The sequence below is a fragment of the Nesoenas mayeri genome (genome assembly GCF_963082525.1).
Source record: "Nesoenas mayeri genome assembly, chromosome: 7".
Taxonomy (NCBI): Eukaryota; Metazoa; Chordata; class Aves; order Columbiformes; family Columbidae; genus Nesoenas; species Nesoenas mayeri.
The window spans coordinates 24,877,998-24,894,179 of NC_137551.1; the positions used below are offsets into that span (position 1 = coordinate 24,877,998).

At 51.4% G+C, this 16,182-nt stretch overlaps 2 protein-coding genes across 2 annotated transcripts in view; one reads left to right on the forward strand and one right to left on the reverse strand.

Annotated features, from left to right (window-relative positions):
- CNNM1 (cyclin and CBS domain divalent metal cation transport mediator 1) overlaps window positions 1-3,624 on the reverse strand; it is a gene marked incomplete at both ends in the record, with an annotated part of 29,199 nt that extends 25,575 nt beyond the window's left edge. Inside the window, 1 exon segment of the mRNA XM_080348242.1 lies at window positions 3,462-3,624. Within this exon segment, the coding sequence (XP_080204368.1) occupies window positions 3,462-3,624 (163 nt within the window).
- Window positions 3,625-4,514: 890 nt separating this feature from the next.
- HPSE2 (heparanase 2 (inactive)) overlaps window positions 4,515-16,182 on the forward strand; it is a gene marked incomplete at its 3' end in the record, with an annotated part of 110,810 nt that continues 99,142 nt past the window's right edge. Inside the window, exons 1-2 of the mRNA XM_080348052.1 lie at window positions 4,515-4,789; window positions 5,814-5,971. Coding sequence (XP_080204178.1) covers window positions 4,530-4,789; window positions 5,814-5,971 — 418 coding nt within the window. The 5' untranslated portion in view covers window positions 4,515-4,529. The remainder of the gene's footprint in view (window positions 4,790-5,813; window positions 5,972-16,182) is intronic.

Sequence of the window (16,182 nt, forward strand, 5' to 3'; positions counted from 1 at the left end):
ATGGACACTGCAATGGAGAAAGAGGCAAAAACCTCAATAAAAAGAATCTGCCATGCAATTGCATGCTCTGATGACCACAGCTTTACCACATTCACTGGTCTTGCGCTTCTCAGAAATTGTCATGCCAAGATACAGGGCAAGAATTTAAGAGTCTGAAAAGAAAGTATATTTTGGTAAAGTATCTATGGATAGTGCTCTTAATCTTCACCCACTGAATTTTCTCCTTGCTGGCTTCTTTTAGAGCATCCATAACTCAGGTTTACTTGACAGCACTACAGAAACAGACATCGTTGATATCTTCGGAATCAAAGACATGATGATTTTTTATTTTTCTTTTTTAAAAGGCTGTCTAGCCTGTTTTATCCTTCCCAGCCTAATGGAGGTTTGTTTGGTACAACACATCCTCTGATGATAATAACTTCCATCATCTATGAGAAGAAATTTATTTTCTAGCGAACTAAAAATGTTCCTCCTAAGGAGGTTTTTCCCCATTTTCTATTGAGCTGGTTTATACAGTCTGAGATCTCAGCTTAAATTTCCCTTGTGCTTTTTCTTCTTCTTTTTTTTTTTTTTTTTGTATAATTTTTGCCGTTCTCTGCCGAAACACTTCAACAACTGCTCAGATCATTTACAACAAGCATTTTCACAGGCAGCATCTCTACAGAAGCGAGGAAAAATCGAATTTACTACCTACAATAACGAAGTTAAACGCAGATTTAATTGTTTGTGAACTGCGACTGACTGAAAGGGTGCCAGACATTTTGCAAATGTACACAAAAAGACAGATCCCTGCTCTAATCGGCTTATAAATGAAAAGGAAAGTACATTGGCAAGAACAGAAGAGAAGATATGACGTGCTTTAAATAGTTTATAGGGAGCTGGAGGATTGATGTTTATTTGGTGATGTTGGGAAAATATTTAATGTGCTTTGGTTAAACTCTTTATGGAAATACTTCTCCTCCCCCGGTTTGCTTTTCCCAATTACTGTTTTGGAGCTTAAAACCAGCAAGTTTAGAGTAGATGGAAAACGAAGAAATATATTTCCAAATCGACAAAACCGCGAGCAAAATCTTTATGGATACTTTTTATGTGAGTCAGGCTTTCTAAAGTAATCATCGTAATGTAAGAAAGGACCAGCGCTTCACCGCCCCTGCGGACGGCGAGCCGGGGTTGCAGCTGGTGTGAATTGAGATAGCTGTTATCTGGTATTCGTTGCTGTGAATGAGGTGCTCCGGCCCCCGCCCCGAGCTGCGCCGGGCAGCAGCGGCGGCTCCCGGGCCCCGGGCCCCGCACTCCCGCACCGCCGCTGCCGCCCCAGCGCTGGAGGCAACCGAAGCTCTTCAGCGTTCAGAGGGCTCCTAGAGCAAACACACGCACACACCAAACAAAACAAAGCAACAACAACAAAAACCAGTCCCAGACACAACACCACCACCACCCACACACAAAAACCAACAACAAGCAAACAAAACAAAAAGACCCACAACAAACAAACCCAAACACCAACCAACTACAAACAAAGACAAGTACACAAAAAGAAAATAAAAAAGAAAAAAAAAAAAAGAAAAAGGGTTTATTTTTATATTTGCCAGATGCAAAATGGGGTACAATTGCTTTTCCGAGGCCACCGGATCGGGGCAGGCTCCGGGTGTTGGTCTGGAAAGCTGAGACAGGTAAGTGAATATTTCCTTCAGTGCCGTCTTCCCAGAATCTGGAAGCTGACCCTAGCAGCTGGGAGACTTTTTGCTCCCTTCCCTGCTGCTTTATGTTGTTGGTGATATCTCCGCAGATAAGTGACTTCGCTGCATCCGGAGTTCGCGTTCGAAGCAGAGACTAATTGTAAGGAACGTTTCAGAATAAACACATTTCTCTTCCGAAGTAGTATGTTTGTAAGGAAAAAGAAATATGTATAAAGGAGGTTAAACAGGATAATTTGTTTGCTTTCTTGCCTTGACTACTTAACACACTAGACTTTCGTTTTAAAATAGAGCCACCCTTAGCAGAAGGCACAGTACAAAATTTCGGCCTGCAACTGCAACACTGATTTCAGTAACAAATGCCCCTGAAGCTTTGCTGACATCTGATAATACAGAAAAAAATTATAAAATAACGAGATGATTCAAAAACTCGTGTTCCTCTTCCCGGCGTGACCCACAAACCGAACAGCTTCTGAAGCGGAGGCTTCAGGTCCTGGGTCAGTTTTAACATCGATTGCAAACTGCGGCTGAAGCGTTTGCAGCCGAACACAAATTTCCAGGCTTAAATTGCCTTCTTCCTGTCCCGGGATGCCAGGGCTTTGCACAGCTGAAATTGCACAGCCCTTTCCCCGGATCCTCTTACTTCTTTTAGCGCTCAAAGCCTCGCTGCTCCGGGCATCGCTTTGCTGCTTTTTGTCAGCCTGAGCTGCTCTCGGCAGGCTCTTCTAAGGCGCATTTTAAGCCCCGCTCCCCTCTCCGCCTTAGCGGGATGATTTCAGAACAAATCCTGGTTTGTGCATTCCCTGCTCACCCCTAGCAGAGCCAGAGGTATATTTAATTCTCCTCTCCCGTTACTGTTCATTGCACAGTGACTTCATGTCCGCACAACCACTGCCTGGCTAACCCAGGGCCAGCAGTGGGGCAGGGCTGGCTGCTCCCAGGACGATGGGCTCGAAGCGCTTCATGGGTCAGAGAGACCAGGGGAGAAAAATATTTCCTCTGGAGATGGCGCTGTCTGCGGTCTTGCCCTGAATCCAGGCCCGAGTGCCTCCACTTCGTGCAGGGCTCCGCCGAGCGCACCAAGGTCCAGGCCTTGCAGCCATAGGAGACACCGGGTCTGCTTCCTCCTCCGCCCGGGCCCGGGGCAGATGAGGAAGGCAGGTGGCTTCGCATGTGCACCAGAAGGAGCGAGAGGGGGTTCCGCCGCGGGGAGCCCTGCCGGGACAGCTAGCTGCCGTGCGGTGGAAGAGCCCCTGGCCCGGACTGCCCGGGCCGGCCGCCCTGCAGCGCTCGCCGCTCGCACCCGACGCCAGCCGGGCTGCCCGACGGCAGCGGGCGGCTCCCCGCCGTCCGGCGGCTGTTCTGTGCTACTTCTTGCGGCTCGGCGCCGGGCGGGATTTGTGCCTCTATCGTGGAGCCCTGCTGCTCTCCGCAACCTCAGCACTTTCTGACCCCGGCGCGGGGGTGTCCGCAGGTGGGTGCCGGCTCCCTCGCCACGCCGGGCCCCTCACCAGCAGATGGTGCTGCGGACGCCCCATCCCCGGCGCTGCGGGGCCCCGACGGACCGCACTGGGCTCGGCTCAGCCCAGTCGCCGGGAAAGATAGCGGCACCATGACCCTGCGTGCCACCTGGCCCGGGTGAAGCGTCCGAGGTAGGACGCGTTACGTTTCCCGGAGCTCGTCGGCAGCTGTTGTGCGGAAGCCCGGAGTTTGCCCGGGAGTCGGCTGCTGGCGGGAGAGGATGCCCGGTTCGGATGGACACACCCTGAGGTGGGCCATCGCTCCCGGGATGCTCGGCATCTCCCACCGATCCTGAGCCAGGTGCCGCCAGCCTGCGCCCAGAGTCGAGAACCGCCGGCCACTTGCACCTCTGCAGCGGCCCGTTCCGCAGGCAGCGGTCGCGGACTGGCCTCGGCGCAGAGGACATCGTCGATCCCATCGAACCATACTGTCCTTTGCACACCCAGTGCGGACGTTTCTACACGGGACGCTTCTGCCCCCGCCCCTCTCCTTTCCCCGCCAAGACTCGGACACTGCTGGGCCCCGAGGCCGGCGGGAGAGGGCGGCCGGCGGCCCGATTCTCTGTGTCCCGGTTCTCCACGGTGCTCGAAAAGCCTTCGGGCGCCGGCTGAGCCGAATGTGTCGTGCCGGGGTTCCGGGCTGCCGGCGGCCTCCAGCCCCGCTGTGACCGTCGGGTCCCGCGGAGCCGCCAGCGCTCAGCAGCGGGAGCCTCGTCTAAGCACTCCCAGTCCCGACTAGGCTCATGGCGAGCTCTCCCCGTAGGTAGGACTTTTTCTGAAGTGATTAACGTCCCTTTCCTCACAACCCGGGCCGCCCCCACTGCCTTACCGCCTCAGCCGTCCCTGCAGCCTGTGACAAACTGGGGCCATGCGCGGCGGCCGCCGCGTCCCAGTCCCGAGCTCCCCGGTGTTTCGGTGTCCTGGCTTCGGTCCGGTTTTGCGGGGTCTGGGAACTCCCGCGGAGGAAAGCGGCCGCCGGTGGGCGGTGGAGCCGCTGTAAAGCGAAAGCTCGGTGCTGGTGGGGCTGCGACAGGCCGGTGGACCCCGAGCCGAGGGGGTTAAACCAGGAGCCTCCCCTTACCTTCAAAAAGTTAAAAATGTCTGGAGCCTGCATCTCTTAAAGGGGCGGTGCTGGCTGCAAGGAGTCTTGGCACCGGCTGCGAGAAAGGCTGGTCAGGGGCGTGAGTTTCCCTCCACCAGCACCAAAACATTACAAAAAAAGGCAGAGCGCCCCACACTTTAGATAAGGACAATTAGCCACCAGCGAGCCCCTGCAGACAGCGAGTTAATTAGGGGTTTCCTGCTGTCCGGCATGCCCTGTCCCAGCTCCTGCCCCCCCGGGCTCTTAGCCCTGATGGCACCTGGGCTGGCTCTCATGGCCACCTTCTCTCTGCCCTCCCATGCTGGGGACAGGAGAGCGCTGCCGGTGGAGAAACATCCAGGTGTGAAGGGAAGAACTCTCATTCTCCTTGATGTCAACACCAAGAGCCCTGTCAGGATAATCAGTGAGAATTTCCTCTCCCTGCAGCTGGACCCTTCCATCATTCATGATGGCTGGCTCGATTTCTTAAGGTAAGGCAGGAGCCCCCCCGGCCCCCTCCCCACGCCGCCCGCGGGGCGTCCCGGTGGCCCCGCCGCCGAGCCCCGCCGGGCTCCGCGCTGCTGGCGGCGCTTGTTGTGACGGAGGGAGCGAGGCCATGGTTTCCATTAAGATGCACATATTTGCAATGGAGAAAGCATTTCGGAGACTTATCAGTTATGACTGCAAAAATGTCGTGCTCCCCTCGCTCCAACAACCGCTCCTCTGCAAAAAGCACAACACGGGGCCGAGGCAGTACAGGGAAAAACAAACTAAACAAACAGCAGCAAAACTGGGGCCGTCTGCCGAGCCGAGCCTTCCCCAGGTCCCGACGGGTGGAGAGCGGGGTGTCGGCCAGGTCTTCAGAGTCCTCCGCTCCCCGGACTTCCAGCCCTGCGCGGGGGGCAGAGCCGGGCTGCAGCTGCGCTGGGCTCCACCGGCGATGCGGAGCGGCCGCGGCCTGGAGGCGCTGGGACGGCTAGAAAGCCTCTCCCTGCTGGGTAAGTTGGGGAGGGAGAGCGGGTCCCCTCCGCACGCCTACCCCGAGGGTCGCTGCGGCTGCTGCCTCCGCCTCCTGGGAATGAGCGGGACGGGAAGGCGCGGGAAAAGCGGAGCCCGGGCCGGCTCCCGCTTTCCCCACGTCCCCGGCGGCTCGGCCCGCGGCACGATCCCGCGTGGGGCGGGCGGGTGCGCGGGGCGCTGAGCGCTTCGGTTTCCGCGACGCCGCTGCACTTGTCCGGGGGGCGCACGGTGCGCGGGGTACAGACGGGTCCCGCCGGCCTCCGGGCCGCTACGGGCGGTCGGGCGGGGCGCCTCCCAACTCCCGGGCCGAGCCGCTCGGCTGGCGCTAAGCCCCGCAGCCGGGTGCTGCTGCGGTGGTACCCGCGTAAGGCGGGGCAGCAGGGACGAGCAGGACAGCAGTGGGTCCCAGACCCCCGCGGCCGCCGCTCGTTGCCGGTACCGGGGCAGGGAGGGCCCGTCCCGGCCCGCGGCGCCCTCAGCCCGCTCTCTCCCCAGCTCCCGGCGGCTGGTGACCCTGGCGCGGGGCCTGGCCCCCGCCTTCCTGCGCTTCGCGGGCAAGAGGACGGACTTTCTGCAGTTCCACAACGTGAAGAACCCGGCTAAGAGCCGCGGCGGGCCCGGTCCCGACTACTACCTCAAGAACTACGAGGACGGTGAGCTCCGGGGCCGGGGCGGGGGGCGGGCGCGGCAGCGGGGAGCTGCGGGAGCCGGGCGCTTCTGCTCCGCTTGCACCACGGTCAGGAGGGGCCGCACCGCGCACGGGCAGCGCTGCCGCCGGGCACCGGGCAGGGAAGCTTACCCCGTACTCATTCCTTCCCGAGCAGGGGGAACCAGGGAGCTCGGCGGACCCCGCCCGCCCGTTCCCGGTGGGTCCGGCGGATGCCTGACCCCGGGAGCAAAATGCCGGCACCGGGGAAAGGGACTGTTCGTGTCCCACTCCACCAGCCGCGTCCTCCGGCTCCCTTCGCTCCCGATCTCCGAGCGGGCAGCGCCGGTCGCAGACAGGGTTTTCCGCCGGCTCCTGGCTGGGACCGGGCACTGCAGCCCCAGGAAGCCTTCGCACGCACCGCGGCGCTCGCGGAGCCCTGCCTTTTCCCGGGGACCCCGGCGTCGGTCCGCGTTTCTCTGCCCGGTGCAGCCCCTGTGCTCTCCGCCGGGCTTGGTCGCGGTTGCCTCTCTGCTCGTCGGTGCGCGACCGGGGCCGCTCCCCCTCTGGACCGCTCTCCCATCGTAGGTTTTTCCAAAAGTCACCGCCTGGCCCTCGGCTTTTCGCTGCTTCCCTCTTTTCCGCGGCTTTGCCCTCCTCCCAGAGCGGTCCTCAGCTACACAAAAGGCTTTCACCTCTGTGGCTCTTAATTTACACAAAGAAACTTCTTAGAAAAGTCAGGGCCAAGTCTCCGTCCTAAGGCATGTATGTTAAGAAGCAGCATACCACGTCCTCATGCAAGAATTTATTGATTTTTCTGTAGTGCCGTTTTTTTTTTGTTGTTGTTGTTTTTAAATCACCTTATTCTTTTTTTTTTTTTTCCCCTTATCCAATGACTTACAAAAATTAGCTGAAGATATTTCCATAAGTAATTTTGAAGGCAAATTAATGCCAGACAGATCCCAGTAGGCAGGTCTGTGGAACAGAGGAAGTTCTGCAGAGATCTAGTCAGCAGTGTGGTGCTGAATGGAAAAAGCAGATGCATTTGCCAGTTTTCTGATGGTTCTTGCTCCCGCTGTTCCCTCACATAGCGTCTGATCTCACCGAGATGAATGTCCTTCTATTCCCACACACAGGCAGGTGGGTAAGTTTGCATGGTCAATCTCTCACTTGGTCTTCTAGCCGGAGCAATCTTGATGTTATTGCTTGTTTTTCTTCTCCCTGTAACAAATCTCAGGCAAAGGGTTTGTTGTAAGCTCTGCCTACTGAGTTGCACTTCAGGAGAAAATGCTGACCAAACCTGCTGCTGCCACCTTGAACAAGAAAAATTAAGTGTAATGCAAAAAATTGTACCTGGGACTCCTACAATATTCCTACAAAATATTTGTAAGAATAAATTTTCCCACTTTCAATGTTTCAATAGCTTGCAGGAGAGAACTTAAACTTATTCAATGTCTTCACAACAGCTTTCATGTTAGAGAAGGACTGAAAGTTGCTTTTTTTTTTTATTTTCTTTCCCGTTTTCCTCGCGGCAATAAAGTTGAAATGTAGCAGCCCTTCAAAATGAAGCTTCTCATAGAAGCTGTAACCACAGGTCTTAACTTTTCAACACTTAAATATGGAACAGAACCATTGCAAATTTGGGTGAGAGAAGGAGGGGACACATGTGGTGTATATCAAGCATTGGTGTAAATCAGAAAGGTGTGGTAAAAGGGATTTCCTGCCTGGAAGCAAAGCTTTCATATTTGTTCTTAAGATCTATGTGCAAACTCCAAGGCTAGAGTTGCTAGTAGCTCGCATCTTTTTGTGCTGAGGCTGCACTGAGCACTTCACTAGAGGGATCCAGTTCTCTAAAATGAAATCCTGATGCCACTGCAACTCTTTGCCCTGTTGTACTGGATCTGAGCAGCCATCTTCTCCTTTTGGAGCGCTGGTCTGGTTTTTGTTCCCTCATAGGTGGCTTGTCCAGGACCTGCTTGGGATTAGGGCATGCACAGATGTGCAAGCAGATGCCCTTGCTACAAAAACCTTACAACCTGAACAACAACAACAAAAAGACAATCAGCACTTGACTGTGGGGGAAGCCAGCAAGCATCCTGCTAGGTACCCTTCCCCCTCCTCAAGTTATATGGAGTGATTTGGGTTGTTTTCTGTGTCTGTGTGGCCAGCATCTATTTTCTGAAATTTGTTGTCTAAACATTAGTGACATGGGACTGGGGAACAAGCTGGGGTACTTGGTGATTTCTGGTTTGGTAACTTTCTGACTTTTTAAAATCTGTGAATTTCTAAGCCTTGTGCATAACCTTAGTGTTTTTTTAGGACACAAATGATAGCTCGCTTTTCTTTGGGTGTTTGTCTTTTTGCCCATTCACCCTGTGGGAGCACGCAGACTCCAGGCCTGCGACCCCAGTGCCCGGGCTCTCTTTGCAGACCCCATGGTAGTTCCTGTGCCTCATTTTCCCAGGTGGCCTGTGCATAGAGGGCAAGGGATGGGCACATCTTATGTTCTTTAATTTTCCCTCAGCTGCGGTTACTAGTAAGTAGCTCTGTGAGTGTTGTTCGTGTCACAGGCAGCTGCATTCTTTGTGCTCACAGGCCACCCCAGTGTGGCCATCTAAGCCAGTCAGACGGGCGACAGCAGCAACAACACTTATTTGCAGCATCCTTCATGGATGCTCTGTTCTGTGGCCATGTTTGCTGGAGTTCGAACAAATCTCCGTGCAGGGATCTTTGTGCTGTAAATCCCCCTCTGCCACCCCGTTGCCCTCCAGACTACTGCTGCCTTTGATGGTCTTTTATATCTCTCTGGTGCTCCACTTTCTTGATGATCTGACCTCCTCAGAAGCTTGTCCTACTCTTTCCCCTCCATTTGAAATTATATTTATTTGCCTTTCAAATGGTTACAACATAAATACTTCCACCTTCTGAAAACTGCCTTTATCTAGACCTTCCTTTGAGTTAACTGGCCCATCCTTTTCCTCTCCTTTCCTCCAATGAGTGCATTGATGCACTCTGAGGGTTACAGTAGTAGATTTTGACTTGTATCTAAAATGTACTTAATTTTCCTGAAATAAGGTCTTTCCTTTAGGCTTTAGGGTTTTCTTTTCTTTTGCAAATTGTTCCTGGAAGCACAGACCTGGAAGTATCATGTAATACCAGTTGTGTATGGTGTTTTTCCTTTGTAACTCTGAACAGCTTCACTCCAGTCCAGACCAGTCATGTTTGGGCAGTAGAGGTAACAAAGTGGTGAGTAATCTGTGGTGGCAGCCTGTGATACCCATGAAGATGGTGCATTGGGTAGCTTGTTTCAGCACCGCACATGAAGCTGGCAGAGAAATTTCATCACCTGGTGGCAGATTTGTCCATACCTGACACAGCAACTTGTAAAAGCGGTTGCCTATGATGAATGGTTTAGGTGAATCATATGATGTGCAGTCCATGTTGATAGTAGCATGGCTATATTGCTAAATATTAGAAGGTCATCTAACTAATCTGTTAACATTCTATCTATGGTGTACCCTGGGCGGCTGCCATCTCATGCAGCCCTGACGTTGTATGCCCAGTTCTGGAGTCCACCCTATTTATTTATGGTGCGGGCCAGCCTGAGAAAGAACTTTGTCTGTTAGAGAAAGAAAACGGTTTAATATATGTCAAACTTTGTGGCACCAGGAGGTGGGGCTGTACCAGAGATACTTTGATATTTGTTGATCAAGAGGTGTAACCTTTTTAGCCTGTGAGACTTTTCTCTGCCTTAAATGGTGTTTGTCTGTACGTACTCTGCTGAGTTTTTCTTCATTAGCGGTGTTGATAGTTGCGCTTTGTTATCTGGAGATGTGCTTGTCTGCTGCCATGGGCATGTCTGATCCCTGCGCAGGTACCAAGATGTAAGTTCTTGTGCTCCGTCTGTGTAGTAGACCTGCTTCTCCTTTTGCTGTTGGACTGTCTACCAAGCAATCTGTTTAGCATGTCCTTTCAACTGCCTCACATTTTCCAAAGACCAGTTGGGTCTGGGACAATAAGAAACATTGGTCTCCAGGGAAACAGTCTTGAGCAGCTCCCCCTTTTTGGAGCAAACATACAGGGCTACCTGTTTGCTCAGGCCATAGTTGCTGGTACAAAAGTTGGGTTTGCTAAAACCTGACTCAAGTACTGCCCTGGAGCTTGGTGTTGGAGTGTTATGTGTAGTGTGGAAACCTGGTGTTGGTACAGCAAGGGATGCTGCAGGTGCAGTCTCAGTGCCTGAACCTAGAGCTCATTTTGGAAGCTCCCTGCTGGTGCTACAGCATGACTTTGGTGGGTTCATGTGGAACCTCCCCATCTGCAGGGGGATTCTCAACTGCCTCTCACCTCAAAAGCCACACAGACCAGCTTGGGAAAACCTGTGGTGGCATAAACATTGCTTAGAGTTTTCCCCGTGCATATTTTCTATGAAGAAAAACTCAAGGGAAAAAGAGAAGTTACTCATAGCTGGAGGTCTTCAAGATGTGTTGGCCCAAGTGGATGGCTTTTCAATCCTGTCTCTTGGGCTTTGTGTAGCCTGTTGGGATTGTGTGGCTGAAAAGAGACCAAAGGACATTTACCACACACAGACGGCATGGGCCTGTGTGGCTCGTGGGAGGCAGAGGGATGGGGAGCACATACGCATGCTGTAGGTAGTGCGTCAGAAAAGTTTCTGAGCTGAAGTGCATATGGACAACACATTTCAAAACTACTCGCTTAATTACTAGTAAGTTACTTCCTTTTATTTTATCTCCTTTTTTGGAGAGGATACTGGGTATCTGGAAAAATGGCCAGTTACCACAAAAACATGGAAAAAGACGTGTTTCTTGTGCCTTCCATACTAGTCATGGCTTTTGCTGTATAGCGTGGGAAACTTCATGTTTTGTTGTGCAATCCTGGTGTAGGTTTTCTGGGCATCCCTTCAGTTTGGGATCTGTTCCATCAGACACCTTCAGGTACCTGGCACTGCATCCAAACCTCAAGATTTGTACAGCAAGGGGAACATCATTTCACCCTTGCCCTGTCTGTATTGTGTGGGATGCTTCTAGGATGCCATGGTCTTGGAGTGTGTGTGGGGATCTTCGGTATCAAGTGGAAAAGAAGATAATAAATGCTAAATGACCTGAAGATTCCTTTACCTGAGTGTGTGGTTGCACAGGGGCTGGGGCTGGCTTCAGTCAGGGCTGCTGCTCCCAGCCTTCTGCCCCTGTGTTCCTGCCCTCTTCTGTAGCTGAAGCCTGAATTTACCTGGTGAGTCAACTCAGGGACCTCAGCTGGCCAAACAAGAATGGTGCAGAGGTGATTGCACTTGAGCTTGTTCAGCCGCCTGAACCCATGAGTGTGGTGTGTGACCACAGAGGCACGGAGCACAGTGCTGGGAAAGGAAATCCTGCAGTGAAAGGTGGGACAGCAGCAGCCTCAGCCTTGGTCAGATTAAATCCTGCAAAACTGTGTCCTGAAAGTGGTGAAGCTCATCACTTGGTTCTCTGCCACCAGGAGGTCCCCATGTGTGTCTTCTTTTTGCTCTGTGCTGTGTCCTTCTGCTGCTTCCCTCGTGTTGGCTCTGGCATGTTTCTGATCCTCTGCTAAGGCAGCAGAACACTAAGTCATTAAAAAAAAAAAAGAAAAAAAAAGGCAACGTTTTTTCTGTGCATTTAGTGAGCAGAATCGTGATGGTCATCATGCGGTATGAGTATATGAGAGCCAGAGCAAGGGAGGACTATTGCCATGTGGTTGGAACTGCCCCTTTGGCTCCCCCAGCTCATAAAACCTTGCAGCAGGTGTTTCTGAATGAAGAACCACCCTGTTGTACCAGTAAAAATGAACAAACAAGTTTTCATTTATTCAAGGAATCAGCTCCTTTTTTTGGTTACCCAGATCCCCCTTTTGTCTGTCCAGGCGTCCCTCAACAATTTGGACATCTGTCCTTTCAGAGCTTCCGGAGGAAACAGTTGCTTTTTTACCCTCCGAGTGTTTAAACCACAGCTCCTTTGGGAGGACTGCAGCATTTCAGACATTGCAAGCACTCAGTCCCAAAGATGGGTAGATCCTCTGATGTCCTTCCATCTTCTGGAATTTGCTAGACCTGGGGCTGCTTTGTCTTGGCGTGAGCTCCCAGGCAGCGTCCTGTTCTCTGGTTCCTTGGGACCACAATGTCAAGGAAGGAGCTGCAACCTGCTCTGCCTGGCAGGAACTTCTGTGTGAGGAGCTCCAGTGCTTAGTTGTTTCCTCAGAAATAAGTGTTCAGTTGTTTCCTCAGAAATTAAAACAAAATCAAGGCACTGTAGAAATCACCTTACACAAGGCCAGGAGATACTGCCTATTCAGGAGATACTTCCAAAGATTACCTGTTTATCTCGATTTTTTTCTTTTTAAATTTCAAACTGTTTTGCTAGAATCATGCATGAAAATTGTTTTAATAACTGCAGGAAGTGGCACAATCAAACAATTAGATTCTGGTTTGGTATCTATTTTCTGGTATATGGGTGAGATGAAAGATTTCTGTGGTTATACATTTGATTGTTTATAATAAGCATCCTAAATTCTCTAAAAAAATGTATTTTTATGAGTTCCACACTTCTTTCTGTCCTATATATTCTTATGAATTAAAAGTGATTCATGCAAAGTTACATGCGCAAAGGAAATGCATATGACTTTTCATATACAATTATGGGTTTTAAATTTGGAGTTGCAACTCAGGGAAAATGTTTTGAATTTATTATGGATTGGTCTCTGAATACATTTAGGGAAGTAAAAAGTGAATCCAGTGTTAGGAATCCTAGAAAAGAATTGGAGAAACTAATTGAGAGCATTCTTATGCAATAAGCAAGCTAGGTGATGACAAACTAATCACTGTAAAGAATATGTATCTGTAGAATAGGGTGATGGAAGTGATCAAAGTCACAGCTTTCAGTTATAGAGCTTAGGCTTTTTTCAGCTTGGAAAAAATGACTGAGAATATGATAAATGCTGTGAACTTAGGTGTCACACAGAGAAGACAATTTGGGAATGATTATTTCCTTATTTTCATGACACAAGAAATAGGGAACATCCAGTGGAATTATTGCATATAAAACAAACAAATATGATTTTTAAAAAATACATTGGGAAATAAGTTGTGGAACTCATTGTCAGGGAATTTTACCCAGCTAAAAGAAAGGAATTACATTAATGTGTCAGAAATTTGCCTTTTGAAGACAGACAAGATGAGAATGCAGTTTCTGGCTTGAGAAATCTTCAGGCTTTCTAAACAGAAGTTTTGTTCCAAATTTCACAGTCACTGGGTATTTTATAATAATTTGAGGAGATAAATTTGTTTTTAAAAACATTTTTAAATGTGTTTATTTAAAAAGTAGGTATTTTGCAAGTTTGGCAACCTGTAATTCATAAGAGCTTTAGCTGACGACCTATTAAACATCTATTTAACTTCTGCACTAACACCATTTTCTAATATTCTAGGGGTTTAGTAAGAGTACTCATAACTATTAGCTACTAGTACAATTATTATTAAGAATTATTATTAGTAGTAAGAATATTAGTAAGAAATTATCAGTAGTAGTAAGAATATTCATAATTATTTTATCTTTCTATTAACATAAAATAGTTTGGGGTTTTTCCCTATTAAATTCACTTTCTAAGACTGGAAAGCTGAAGCAAACAAGTCCCATTAGGAGGATGGGCAAATTCAGCATGTTCTGGTGCCGCAGCAGTGGTGACTGTGATTTTTGCTGGAGTGGTGATGGCTGTGGGCAGTGCTTGCTCTCAAATGCACACGGAAAGACAAGTTTCTCCTTGTCTTCACCCTCCTGTCACACATCCTTTTTACTGTAGCCATATCCCTCTGCCCTGTTCACATAAAACTGGGTCTGTGTCCTACTCATCTTCCAGCGGATGAGCTGCAATAGCCCGTATGTGCTCTGTGACTCTGTTGACTCCTGGAAGGGAACTACCTATGTGCAGACGGTGGCGTGAGCCGTGGAATAGGCAACTGCACACAGGCCACGCTGATGCTGTGTAAATTCCCATGTGCAGAAGCTCACTCTGTGGGTCAGGGAAACCTGGGAGCTGTTTTTGTGTGCTGTGTGCCATCTTGGAGACTTTACAGCGTGGAAGCTCTCTGGCCTGGTACTTGTATGGTGTGAAATGGTTAGCGCAACCTCTTGGTGCTGGCAACTCACAGAAAGAGACTGCTAGAGCTCAGGCAGCCCTGGGATGGGCATCTCGCCCTGGGCTGGGATTGCTGTGCCCGTGTCACTTCTGAGGGGTGTTTTTCTAACCTGTTCTTCAAAATTTCCATTTTGTGAGCTCTGGAGACGTGCAGATCCCAAGGCAGAACAGAGAAAAGTGCAGGCACTGGCAAACACGGAACAGCCTTTGCAAAAGCAGCGTCCCCTACCCAGGGTTCTCAGCCTGGCGAAGGCAGAGCTCCTGCAGGAGCCCGACACCGCGGCCGCTGCCGGCGGGTGGAAGGCAGGCGGGGCTGGGGGCCGCGGCTGGCTCCGACAGCGGGTGCCCCTGCCCGGCGGCCGCCCCTCGCCACCGGGCTTTCCGCTCCGTCTGCCGGTGCCTCCCGCCAGCCGCAGCTCACCTGACCGCCACACGGGTGTGCTCCCGCCATACCGCATGGCGGCTGCCGGACCCGGCGCGGCGGCTGCCGGCGCCGCGGGACCCACGCCGTCACCGGCCTGCCCCGGAGCGCCGCGCCGCCGGGGGTCGGCCCGGCCGTGCCGCCGCCGCCACGGGAGGCTGAGCTGGCCAGGGTACTGACCCGGCCCGGTTCGCATCGGCCCGGCCCCTCCGGGGGCAAAGCTCGTGTTCTGCCGCCTTTGGAAACCATTTGGCGTCCTCTGGGGCTCCCACATCTGGAGTTCTTCTTTCGCACTTCTGGCAAGAGCTGCTCGGTTTCGTGTTTTGCTGGGTAGCTTGTTTCTATTTTTTTTCTTTTTTTCCCCATTGACTTCAGGAAGGCAGTGTCCTTCCCCCAGAGCTCCCGCTTGGGGGCTGCACTGCCCGGTGCCTCCTGGGGTACCCTGCTCCTTGCCCTGCTTGAGTCTTTCCCTCTTCTGTCTCTTCCTGCAAGATTTGAGGGCTGTGGGATCCTCACTGGCCGCTTTTCTAAGTTGCTCTTGCTGAGATTTCCCCTGAGCCTCCTGCAGCTGTGGCCTGACACCTCTCTTCCCTTGGTGCTGCTGGTTTGGAAGAGTGGTGAGAAGATGCCTTCACCTCCTCCCCTGCACGGAGAACAGGCTAGTAGGGTGTGGATGACCAGGCACTGGGTTCTTTGAGGAGCTCCATATCCCAGATATCTTCCCACTATTTTAACTGGAGCTGTAATGAATGTGGGGTCTACCATAATTTTTAGGTCTTGGGCAAGTTTATTGGGTCCTTCATCAATCTGAGAAGCCAGGACTTGCCTCTGCTTCCTGAATATCTGCAGTGGCAGCTTCCTGAGAACCCCGTGGAGATGACTGCCAGAGGAGTGCCCACATTTTCTGTGCCCTGCACAGCTTATCCTAGACCTCAACATCTAAGAAAAGACCAGGGATTTATCTGAATGTGGCTTGACTTCCTTATGATAATCACTGTCACAGCAGCTCCACCATCTAAGGTCAGGACTCCAAACACTGCTCCTGTCCCCACACCCTGCTGACAGTGCACACAGGACCGTTCCTTGCTCAACCATGTGTTTGCTGTGACCTGTGGTCCCCAAAGATGGAGGTAAGGGTGTCACACAGACACACTGCCACATTCCCTTTTGCACTCTCCAAGGTGCTGTCCTGGCCTCTGACCAGGAGGGCAGGGACTCTGGTCCCAGGCCCATGATTCCTCCATATGAGTCCACACTGGACCTGGTTTGGGTTTTAGGAGCCCTCCATCCCTTTTAGATAAGCAACCTGGTTTGACTCAGCCTGGACTGGATTATAGCAGTCTGAAGAGAATTTGAGTCATTTGACCATCTAGTTTCAAACCTCTCTGCCTCTGAGTCTTCTCTTTCAGGGTCTCCTTGATGCGTTTTGTTCTATTTTGCCTTGGGGGTGGGGGGTGTACAACTGTTGCATTCAGTTCTGCAGAAAAGTAAATCCATCACTCAGGAAGGAGGATGACTATTCATGAGCTCCAGGTGACACTGGTAGCTGTAGTAGTAGCCTTTCTGGTGAGGGAGAGTGCTAAGACTGTGTTTCTCAGTCTTCAGTTCTCCAAATATCTCACACAGCAGGG